Source organism: Oncorhynchus gorbuscha, linkage group LG14, assembly GCF_021184085.1.
Source record: "Oncorhynchus gorbuscha isolate QuinsamMale2020 ecotype Even-year linkage group LG14, OgorEven_v1.0, whole genome shotgun sequence".
In the NCBI taxonomy this organism is placed as follows: domain Eukaryota; kingdom Metazoa; phylum Chordata; class Actinopteri; order Salmoniformes; family Salmonidae; genus Oncorhynchus; species Oncorhynchus gorbuscha.
Genome location: NC_060186.1, coordinates 74,750,701 through 74,763,175, shown reverse-complemented (window position 1 = coordinate 74,763,175; position 12,475 = coordinate 74,750,701). Strand labels below are relative to the sequence as shown.

The 12,475-nt window shown below is 40.9% G+C and overlaps 1 protein-coding gene across 2 annotated transcripts in view; it reads left to right on the top strand.

The window, feature by feature from the left end:
• Window positions 1–12,475, top strand: part of LOC123995398 (poly(A) polymerase type 3-like) — a 33,505-nt gene that overhangs the window by 1,419 nt on the left and 19,611 nt on the right. For both annotated transcript variants that reach the window (XM_046298975.1, XM_046298976.1), the window contains exons 2-9: window positions 657–827; window positions 2,576–2,642; window positions 3,061–3,142; window positions 3,343–3,452; window positions 3,643–3,696; window positions 3,868–3,979; window positions 6,108–6,197; window positions 8,853–8,991. In XM_046298975.1, the coding sequence (XP_046154931.1) occupies window positions 657–827; window positions 2,576–2,642; window positions 3,061–3,142; window positions 3,343–3,452; window positions 3,643–3,696; window positions 3,868–3,979; window positions 6,108–6,197; window positions 8,853–8,991 (825 nt within the window). The remainder of the gene's footprint in view (window positions 1–656; window positions 828–2,575; window positions 2,643–3,060; window positions 3,143–3,342; window positions 3,453–3,642; window positions 3,697–3,867; window positions 3,980–6,107; window positions 6,198–8,852; window positions 8,992–12,475) is intronic.

Genomic DNA, 12,475 nt, shown 5'->3' with positions numbered 1-12,475 from the left:
CGTGTTATTCAATCATTGCACCCACACTGCTCACGTCCTGGTCGTGTCTGGTGTGGGTGGACAAAACCAACATGCCGCGCGATGGCAGACGCATGCATGCCGCCTCGTCTGGTCAGCATGTTAGGCCTCTGTGATGTCATGTCAACCTCAAACTGTGATGTCATGTCAACATCAAACTGTGATGTCATGTCAACATCAAACTGTGATGTCATGTCAACATCAAACTGTGATGTCATGTCGACATCAAACTGTGATGTCATGTCAACATCAAACTGTGATGTCATGTCAACCTCAAACTGTGACATTACAGAAGGTCACCAAGTTGATGTTGACTATGTCCTTGGTGGCTCTGTTCAGTCAAAACATTCTAGATCATATGAGGCGTGACATCATCAGAATCCATTGAGAAACTTCTGTGTTTTTCCCCACCACCACACCCACAGATGCCACAGCAGGCAATGTATGCTAGGGAGTCGGTATAGAACTAACTTTAAAAGACACACTACACGCAACATTTGTATGTGCTGTGATGCCGTTAGGCACTTTCTGTATGGGTTGTGTTAATGTGTGAATGTTTCTTTGTACAATACCAAGAAATTCCTAATAACATTTGTTACATGGCACATACAAACAAATCTGTCCTGTCCTGTTTTCAGTCCAACTGCTAACCAGGTGGCGTTGGGTCGGGAGACTCCCAAACACTATGGGATCACTTCTCCTATCAGCCTGGTCCAAGCTAAGGAGGCTGACCTTGTCCTCACACACAGGCTGACTGAGGCCCTGAAACCGTACGGGGTGTTTGAAGAGGAGCTGGAACTACAACGCAGGTAGGATAGTTGTTGGAATGGACACTAAGTTATATCAGCTAGTGTCAAGGCCTATGAGGAGGAGGAGCACTTTATCCAATATCTCGCCAGTACATCAGCCAATTATTCTCATGTTGGGGTTTCAGTCAGTACTTGGTAAACTTTGTTTGCATATATATATATATATTTTTTAAATTACACATTTTAACAAGGCAAGTCAGTTAAGAAAAAATTCCTATTTACAATGACGGCCTACAGGGGAACCGTGGGTTAACTGCCTTGTTCAGGGGCAGAACCATTTTATTTTATTTTTTTACCTCGTCAGCTCGGGGATTCGCTCTAGCAACCTTTCGGTTACGCTCTTAAATACTAGGTTACCTGCCGTGGCTATAGTTATTTATGATATATATTTTTTTAGAGTCAGATATATTAGACATTTTCTATTTGGCTTTACTGCTGTTACAATTGGCTCATTCATCCCACCTCCTCTCCCCTGAAACAATCTATAATGTCTGTCCTATATCTGAAAGATAATAGAAATACGCACTACTACTACCACTACCGCTCAAAAGTTTGCACTCACTTAGAAATGTCCTTGCTTTTGAAAGAAAAACACTTTTTTTGTCAAATTGATCAGAAATACAGTAGACATTGTTAACAGTCTGTAAATGACCATTGTAGCTGGAAATTGCTTTTTTTTTTTAAATGGAATATTTACAGAGGCCCATTATCAGCAACCATCACTCCTGTGTTCCAATGGCACGTTGTGTTAGCTAATCCAAGTTTATCAATTTCAAAGGCTAATTGATCATTAGAAAACACTTTTGCAATTATGTTAGCACAGCTGGAAACTGCTGTTCTGGTTAAAGAAGCAATAAAACTGGCCTTCTTTAGACTAGTTGAGTATCTGGAGCATCAGCATTTGTGGGTTCGATTACAGGTTCAAAATGACCAGAAACAAAGACATTTCTTCTGAAACTTGTCAGTCTATTCTTGTTTTGAGAAATGAAGGCTAATCCAGGTGAAAATTTACCAAGAAACTGAAGGTCTCATACAACGCTGTGTACTACTCCCTTCACCGAACAGCGCAAACTAGCTCTAATCAGAATGGAAAGAGGAGTGGGAGGCCCTGGTGCACAAGAGGACAAATACATTAGACTGTCTAGTGAGGCGTCTTTTTCTCAAACAAGTCCTTAACTGGCAGCTTCATTAAATAGTACCCACAAAACACCAGTCTCAACGTCAACAGGGAAGGGGCGAGTCCGGGATACTGGCATTGTAGGCAGAGTCCTTCTCTCTAGTGTCTGTTCTTTTGCCCATCTTAATCTTTTCTTTTTATTGGCCAGTCTGAGATATGGCTTTTTCTTTGCAACTCTGCCTAGAAGGCCAGCATCCCAGCATCGCCTCTTCACTGTTGACGTTGACATTGGTGTTTTGTGGGTAATATTTAATGAAACTGCCAGTTGAGAACATTGATTTTCGGGGTGTCTCATAGGCGGACAAACACCTCTCTAGCTTCTGCCATTATTTTTGCATCCAATGCAAAAATACATCTAAAATAATATATATATTATTATTAATATATATATGCTGAAATCTAATTAGCATAATACAAATAATCACGCAAAATATTCACCAGTTTAAGCTAGAGAGATATATATTTTTTATTATGCTAATTACATTTCAGCAGGGGCGTGAACATCGACTAGGGGGGTTAAACGTCAAAGTACCACAGACTTCCTCTAAATCATGCCTTTTATTTTCCATAGAATACACGTGTTGGGAAAACTGAACACACTGGTGAAGGAATGGATTCGCGACGTCAGTGAAACAAAGGTATAATAATAATAATAATAATATATGCCATTTAGCAGACGCTTTTATCCAAAGCGACTTACAGTCATGTGTGCATACATTCTACGTATGGGTGGTCCCGGGGATCGAACCCACTACCCTGGCGTTACAAGCGCCATGCTCTACCAACTGAGCTACAGAAGGACCACAGTATGATTTTACATTCCTATAAGACAGTTCTCTGATACAGCGAGGGGTCTGGTGATAACGTCAAATGGCTCAGTCCCAAATGTAGTGGGTCACATTTGATCAGGACTCTGCACTATAAAAGGGAATAGTGTGCGATTTGGAATGCAGTTTTATAATATTTGGTTGATATGACAACCGCATGGCACTGTTACCTACCATGATGCAACAGTTTGTAAGGATTGTATGTACGGATTGTGTTATTTTCTCCTAGAATCTGCCTGCCTCGGTGATCGAGTCTGTTGGAGGGAAGATATTCACATTTGGGTCGTACAGGTTAGGAGTTCACACTAAAGGTACATGTTAGGTCCACTTTTCACTGCAAAAGTTACAGTAAAGAGTTGTTGTCCGACAGGAATGCTAATTTTCAGTTCAAAACATTTTCCTGTTGGGTACCTACTGAACACGACTACCAACCACACAGGTTCAAAAGTCCTGAAAACATATGACCACAGAGTTTACATCTAAACAAGGTCTTCTGTCCTCGTCATTCTAGGGGCAGACATTGACGCCCTGTTTGTGGCTCCTCGACATGTGGAGAGAACAGACTTCTTCTCCTCGTTCCTGGACAAGCTGAAGGAGCAGGAGGAAGTCAAGGATTTGAGGGTGGGCATTGTATTGGTAGAGTGAGACTTGTGTTGGTAGAAGGTGAGAGTGAAGTGGGTATTGGTAGAGTGAGACTTGTGTTGGTAGAAGGTGAGAGTGAAGTGGGTATTGGTAGAGTTGGAGGTAAAGATTCATAACCAAAAATGAACAAGGTGCAGACTGTTCATGAACTTCTGTCTTTATTTTCCAGGCTGTTGAGGAGGCATTTGTCCCGGTGATAAAGCTGTCTTTCGACAGCATTGAGGTGTGACATTTGAATTAATTTCTTTATTGTTCATGATTTCTTTATACGCCTAAAATGTGAACATTTGCATTACTGCAAGGAAACCATGCAAAACTGGTTCTGTACATCCAATATTGAGATGGACATTTTTTTTTAAAAGTGGTACATGAAGTGTTTGTTGTGTATTTCTAGATCGACATCCTGTTTGCACGGTTAGCTTTGCAAACCATCCCAAAGAATCTGGACCTTCGAGATGACAGGCTGCTGAAGAACCTTGACATCCGCTGCATTAGGAGTCTCAATGGTAACACTGAGCTCTGTGTGTCCTCTGAGCTTGGGTCCTGATGTGGTTCAGTTGGTGAACGTGTGGCGTTATCAGCACCAGGGTGATGGGTTCGGTTCCCGCTGGGGTCACAGATACTAAAATGTACAGTGTATTCGGGAAAGTATTCAGACCCCTTGACTTTCTCTACATTTTATATTACAGCCTTATTCTAAAATGTATTAAATTGTTTCTGCCCCTCAATCTACACGCACTAGCCTATAATGACAAATCACATTTTTTGTTGTTAATTTATTTAGGAAAAAATGCATTTCACATTTACATAAGTATTCAGACTCTTTACTCTGTACTTTGTTGAAGCACCTTTGGCAGCGATTACAGCCTCATTTCTTTGACACTTGAGTATGACACTACAAGCTTGGCACACCAGTATTTGGTGAGATTCTCCCATCATTCTCTGCAGATCCTCTCCAGCTCTGTCAGGTTGGATGGGGAGCATCGCTGCACAGCTATTTTCAAGTCTTCAAGTTCGAGCTCTGGCTGGGCCACTTAAGGACATTCGGAGACTTGTTTTAAGGCCACTCCTGCATTGTCTTGGCTGTGTGCTTAGGGTCGTTGTCCTGTTGGAAGGCCCCAGTCTGGGGTCCTGAGTGCTCTGAAGCAGGTTTTCATGAAAGATCTCTCTGTACTTTGCTCCGTTCATCTTTCCCTCAATCCTGACTAGTCTCCCAGTCCCTGCCGCTGAAAAACATCTCCACAGCAAGATGCTGCCACCACTGCTTCGCCGTAAGGATTGTGCCAGGTTTCCTCCAGACGTGACGCTTGGCATTCAGGCCAAAGAGTTCAATCTTGGTTTCATCAGACCAGAGAGTCTTGTTTCTCATGGTCTGAGAGTCCTTTAGGTACCTTTTGGCAATGCCTTTTTACTGAGGAATGGCTTCAATCTGGCTACTCTACCATAATGGCCTAATTGGTGGAGTGCTGCGGAGATAGATGTCCTTCTGGAAGGTTTTCCCATCTCCACAGAGGAACTCTGGAGCTCTGTTAAAGTTACCATTGGGTTCTTGGTCACCTTCCTGACCCCCCTTCTCCCCCGATTGCTCAGTTTGGCTGGGCGGCCAGCTCTAGGAAGGGTCTTGGTGGTTTCAAACTTGTTCCATTTAAGAATGATGGAGGCCACTGTGTTCCTGGGGACCTTCAATGCTGCAGAAATGTTTTGGTACCCTTCCCCAGAACTGTGCCTCAGCACAATCCTGTCTCTAAGCTCTACGGACAATTCCTTCAACCTGGCTTGGTTTTTACTCTGACATGCACTGTCAACTGTGGGACCTTTTTATATAGACAGGTGTGTGCCTTTCCAAATCATGTCCAATCAATTGGAATTTACCACAGGTGGACTCCAATCAAGTTGTTAAAACCTCTCACGGATGATCAATGGAAACAGGATGCACCTGAGCTCCATTTTGAGTCTCATAAAAAGAAAAGGGGTCTGAATACTTACGTAACTTAAGGCATTTCTGTTTTTATTTTGAATACATTTGTAAACGATTCTAAAACCTGGTTTTGCTTTGTTATTATGTGGTATTGTGTGTAGGTAGATTGATGAAAAAAAATAATATTAATTTAATCAATTTTAGAATAAAGCTGTAGTATAACAAAATGTAGAAAAAGTAAAAGGGTTGGAATACTTTCCAAATGTTCTGCATGTGCTGTGTATTTACTGTACTGTAAGTCGTTTAGGATGAAATAATTTGCTGAATGGTATCTCACTACACTGATCCAAGTTAAAAACGGTCTGTTTTGAATGGTCGAAAGGCCTCTTAACGATTGGTTGTTGACTCACCGGTAACCGTAACTACAGCTGGTTGAAAGCAACTGCTGTGTTGTAGGTTTCAAGTGTTCTCTGCATTGTTGTAGCCTAACAGTCTGTCTCTATTGTGACTGTGGGTTAGTTACGGGGATACATTGTAGCCTAACAGTCTGCCTCTATTGTGACTGTGGGTTAGTTACAGGGATACGTTGTAGCCTAACAGTCTGTCTCTATGGTGACTGTGGGTTAGTTACGGGGATACGTTGTAGCCTAACAGTCTGTCTCTATGGCGACTGTGGGTTAGTTGGGGACAATAATGACTTGACGTTGTGTTTTCAGGTTGCAGAGTTACAGATGAGATCCTCCATCTTGTACCCAACATTGAGAACTTCAGACTGACTCTGAGGACCATCAAGCTGTGGGCTAAACGTGAGTTGGATCTGTAGTATTGTTGTTGCATAGGAGGGAAAGTCATTTTGTCTTGGTGGAAAACAACTGTGTGTGTGTTGAGTCAGTATCTTCCATAAGCGCATGTGTGTGTGTTCACCTGCTTGTATGTGTCGGTCCCCGTTTTTGTGTGTGTAACACTGAGTGACTGAGACTGTTGTGGCTAGACAGGTTGGGAGTATCTCACTCATTCTCACCTTGCCCTCTTTTCACACAAACAATCAACTAATGACATGTCAACATGCTGGGCCCAAACTGAGCTCCTATTTCCTAAACAGGATTATCCTGCCTAAAAGAAACCGTGTCATGGCATTTTTACACACAGGACAGACCTCAAGCCACATTGCCATGGTGAATTTGTTTGGCTTGCATATTCTGACTTTCCAATCATAATTCTGACTTTCCAATCATAATTCTGACTTTCCAATCATAATTCTGACTTTCCAATCATAATTCTGACTTTCCAATCATAATTCTGACTTTCCAATCATAATTCTGACTTTCCAATCATGATTCTGACTTTAATTCTGACTTTCCAATCATATTCTGCCTTTCCAATCATATTTTGTCTTGCGGGAACAGCAAAGCAATGAAAGCCGCAGAGCGAGTCACTCACTGGCATGTAAGGCCAGTCAGGTGCAGGTACTGAATCTGATTCTCTAGCTGTGACTGTAGTTATTTTATTTTTTAAATTGTGTAAAACTAAGCCCAATCAAAAAACATCCCCTTCGACCCCAACCCTTTAGTTCTATTTAGAAGCTAGATGGCTGTTAGTGATATGGCATAGGATTCGCCAAGCTTATTGGGAGACGAGGCAGAACCGTCAAGGAATTACAGCTGAATTTCAGGACCAGCTAACTTACGCTGGTGCTTGGTGATCATTCATGTACGGCCAAATAGCTCACTCACCATCAAATGTGAATCGGCTTGAATACTATAGATGTGATGAATATATATTTTTCTTTGCGCTTTGAAACTGCCGTTTTAATCGTGTTTTCCATTTAAAACGACAAATAAAATTCCAAGTGATTTAAAGTTGTCATTCTCTGACCACCCGGCTGGTCTCGACTGCTCATCCTGGTCTTATACCTGGCCAGACTCAAATTCTGAGGATTGATTTGGGCCGGACAAGTCATGTGTGGAAGACATTAGACATGGTTGTGGAAACTACTGGAGAATCCACTGGCCATGTGAAATGTAGTTGGTGTGAGGTTTTTCTAAAATAAGACCGTAGGAAGATGGGTAGGCTGCTTCTCTGAACCTGCATGGGTATGTGTGCCACTGTCTGGAACAGTGTAAACAACACTGAACAAATTAAGTAATCCCAGAGGAGCTATTCCAACAGGCTTCCAAAGCTTCATCACAGGGAAGATGATACAGTTGCTTTAGCCGACATGTTGCGATTTATTTGTTTAATTATTTAAGCCCCCCCCCCTATTTTATTTTAAAACCAAAAATAATTTTTGTATTTAAAGGTATGAATGACTTGTATGCTGTGTGATGACACAAACAAATGAATGTTTGATATTGAAGTATAGGCCCAAGTAAGTTACGTTATAACAGCTAAACAGGACGTGCTCACGGGATACTTAGATGGTGGTTATACAAGCTTGGTCTACTTGTGGGGATGAATGTAGCCTGATATTAAGAAGGAGGGTAGGAGGAGTTGGCGCTGGGTACGTATTAGGCCAGTGTCTGTCAAACAGGTGCTGTTAGATTAGCAGGGCCTAAAACACCCTCCACCTGCCAGTGCCTGGCTGGATCTGTGATATTTTGGTCACACAAAAAATGAAATGGAAACAATATACCACATTTATTTCTCACTAGAAATACATTTGTTTTAGGAAGATTTACAAAGGATCATTTTGTTGTTGTTGTTGTGTTTTGTTGGTTTAATTTTAGCGTAATAAAAATATTTTATCTGGTTAAAAGTCTTGAGTGGCTGTTAGATTTTGACATGTGTTTGGTGGACCTATAGATTAGCCCTCTAAAGAATCCCGATCGTTTAGAACATTGTAAAACACTAAATACAATCTGAGATATCCTGGAGAGTTGTTACATCATTTTTACGCCTTTATTACATCATGGCAAAATATTTTTTTTAACATTGAATTGGTGAAATCGCTTTGTCTGACAGATGCTGTGTGAATCTTAGAGCTCACGGAATCCCTATTAAACAAACACTCAACAGAACCAGGATCCGTCTCATTTCTGAAGATATTTATGGATGTGTTTATAAATCCTGGCACATTTTTAACAGGTGATTTATAACTAAGTTTGGGTTTACTCACTCCTCTGACTTTTCTTGAGGAAAGGGCTGTTTCCCCTGTCTCCTCCCTCCGCTACCGCCACATTGTTCTCATGATTGGGACCTGTTAGTGGTATTTCTCTTCTTCCGTTTAAACGTTCACACCCCTAATGTGTGTACTGCTGTTACGACTACTACAACTCACCTCTATTCTGCTATATATATATATAATACATATACATACACCTAATGTTATGTTATTGTTTTCCTCCAGGTCATAACATCTACAGTAAAATCCTGGGCCATGCTGGTAGCCAGGACCTACCAGCTCTACCCAATACCATTTTATAAATATACACACCTAATGTTATGTTATTGTTCTCCTCCAGGCCATAACATCTACAGTAACATCCTGGGCTTCCTGGGTGGAGTCTCCTGGGCCATGCTGGTAGCCAGGACCTGCCAGCTCTACCCCAACGCCGTTGCCTCCACCCTCGTACACAAGTTTTTCCTCGTCTTCTCTAAGTGGTGAGACGTCTCTCTCTTTCAGGTGGAACTCTGTGACCTGTTTTCAGATGGTCATTCGTTTTTCTGTGCTTTGCCAGTGACGTGTCGGTTTTTGTCTGAGGTGTTTATGAACGAGGGTTTTCCGTGGTGCCGGACAACGTGACCGGGAAGATTGTAAATATACCGAAGATTGTAAATATACCGAAGGTCGTAAATATACCGAAGGTCGTAAATATACCGAAGGTCGTAAATATACCGAAGGTCGTAAATATACCGAAGGTTGTAAATATACCGAAGGTTGTAAATATACCGAAGGTTGTAAATATACCGAAGGTTGTAAATATACCGAAGGTTGTAAATATACCGAAGGTTGTAAATATACCGAAGATTGTAAATATACCGAAGGTTGTAAATATACCGAAGGTTGTAAATATACCGAAGGTTGTAAATATACCGAAGGTTGTAAATATACCGAAGGTTGTAAATATACCGAAGGTTGTAAATATACCGAAGGTTGTAAATATACCGAAGGTTGTAAATATACCGAAGGTTGTAAATACACCGAAGGTTGTAAATATACCGAAGGTTGTAAATATACCGAAGGTTGTAAATATACCGAAGATTGTAAATACACGGAAGATTGTAAATACACGGAAGATTGTAAATACACGGAAGATTGTAAATACACGGAAGATTGTAAATACACGGAAGATTGTAAATACACGGAAGATTGTAAATACACGGAAGATTGTAAATACACGGAAGATTGTAAATACACGGAAGATTGTAAATACACGGAAGATTGTAAATATACCAAAGGTTGTAAATATACCGAAGATTGTAAATATCCATTTGAGAAATTTACCGGACCCATATGCATTGGGTGCAGAATCCATTAGGGTGTCTAGCCACGATGTTCAGAATGACAGAAATCCCTTGTAGATTATGGTAATTCATCTTAACAGAACATACAACACCTGTAATGAAGCAGCCAATAAAATGTTATATTCAAACATTTGACAAAATGTAGTTGGCGGGAAAACACCATTCTAAATAGTGTGTCTAGGAAAACACCATTCTAAACAGTGTGTCTAGGAAAACACCATTCTAAACAGTGTGTCTAGGAAAACACCATTCTAAAAACTGTGTCTTGGAAAACACCATTCTAAACAGTGTGTCTAGGAAAACACCATTCTAAACAGTGTGTCTAGGAAAACACCATTCTAAACAGTGTGTCTAGGAAAACACCATTCTAAACAGTGTGTCTAGGAAAACACCATTCTAAACAGCGTGTCTAGGAAAACACCATTCTAAACAGCGTGTCTAGGAAAACACCATTCTAAACAGCGTGTCTAGGAAAACACCATTCTAAACAGCGTGTCTAGGAAAACACCATTCTAAACAGCGTGTCTAGGAAAACACCATTCTAAACAGCGTGTCTAGGAAAACACCATTCTAAACAGCGTGTCTAGGAAAACACCATTCTAAACAGCGTGTCTAGGAAAACACCATTCTAAACAGCGTGTCTAGGAAAACACCATTCTAAACAGTGTGTCTAGGAAAACACCATTCTCAACAGTGTGTCCAGGAAAACACCATTCTCAACAGTGTGTCCAGGAAAACACCATTCTAAACAGTGTGTCTAAGGGTGTAGTGGTGGGCCTAATGGTGTAGTGGTGGGCCTAATGGTGCAGTGGTGGGCCTAATGGTGCAGTGGTGGGCCTAATGGTGCAGTGGTGGGCCTAATGGTGCAGTGGTGGGCCTAATGGTGCAGTGGTGGGCCTAATAGAACAGGAGAGAAATTGTGTAGTGGTATATACAAATATTTCCAACAATGTCTCGATAATCAGCCGTCCTCAGTGTGAAAGATCAATGAAAGTTATAGACTTACTGCTACATTGGCCTATAGCAGTGGTTCTTAACCTGTGTTCGATCATATGAAACTGGTGGGGTTCAGTACCTCCAAGGTTAAGAACCACTGGCCTATAGGCTATGAGTTCCATGCTCTCATTTCTTTAGTCTCCCGAGTGGCTTAGCGGTCTAAGGCACTGCATCTCAGGGCTTTGATGCATCATTACAGGTTCGATTCCAGGCTGTATCACAACCGGTCGTGATTGGGAGTCCCATAGGGCGGCTCACAATCGGCCCAGCGTCGTCTAGGTTTGGCCGGTATAGGCCGTCAATAGTAAATAAGAATGTGTTTTTAATTTTTAAAAATGACCTCTTGATTTGTTGTTGTTGTCGCCAATGGATCACGATGTATCAATGTGTCCCTATGGCAGAGGATGATGGTCCCTTATTACTTTACTTCTATCATTTATGATTAACCACGAGACAGTGATGGAAGAGAGAGCAGAACATTATTATTGAAATGAAACTGTTCCATGAAAATGGGCATATGATCATAACGGGCATATAAAATGGTAGGATCAATTGTAAAACTTGAAACTCACGCGTCGCCTATGTAAAAAAAAAAAAAAAAATCTATTTACCTCAAACGTTTCAATTGTCAGATTTTGTTTATAGGCTAATTTGAAGCAAGGTAAGACATGCCTCATAAAAAAAAATCAGGTTTCAAACTATTTTAAGTGTGTTTTTTAAATGCATACTGCCTCCAGCTCACATTGTAAAGTGATGGGTCACTCGCTGATTGCATGTTGCCTGCACTTAAATGGTGACTGGGAGGTGCACTTCAATTACCAGTTGAGAGAGAGAAGAAAAATTAATAGCTCTTTTTAATCGTGCAGCAACCAGCTCATGAGCTCCAGGATAAATCCTGCTCAAAATATGCTGTGGGTCTAATGGCATAGTGCACGTGTGATAGTTGTGTTGGATAATGTTCGGTTCTGAACAAACAGAGTAGAAAAAGCTCAAACCAAGTTGAATCTCCCACTGGGTCATACCGCTGCTGAGACATGATTCCTCAGAAACTGGTCTGCCTTATCAAGAACTGACACTAACTACACTGTTGCCCTTTGCCTCCCTCCTTAGGAACATTCATATTCAACAATAACATATTTTAACAGAATAGGATCTTTCTGCACTCCCCCTTGTTCTCACTCAGTAACTTTCTACACACCTATTTCACACCTAGTTCCTATTTACCTTCCTTGACATCTATCATACTGTATGCATTCCTTATACATGTGACATAATCAATAAGTTCTGGTATGGTAACCTGAACAAGTATGTTTCAAGCTAGAATCCAACTATAAATAGATGCATGATAACTAAGGAAAGTCCATTTTAATTCCACTCCATTATACTAAACAGTCCCACTATTGACCAATAAGCATGACTGTCAAATCCATTTCAATATATATATATATATATATTTTTATAGCAATTTAAAGAAACATTTTTATTTTATTTTTTTGCTCACTGTCATTTGCCGGCAACTGTTTTATTTATTTGTCTTTAAATAAAACAAATTGGGGCCAAAGCCGGCATTTCCCGCCTACCAGAAACCCTGTTATGAAGCGGGATTTAATAGACACCCTTTCTA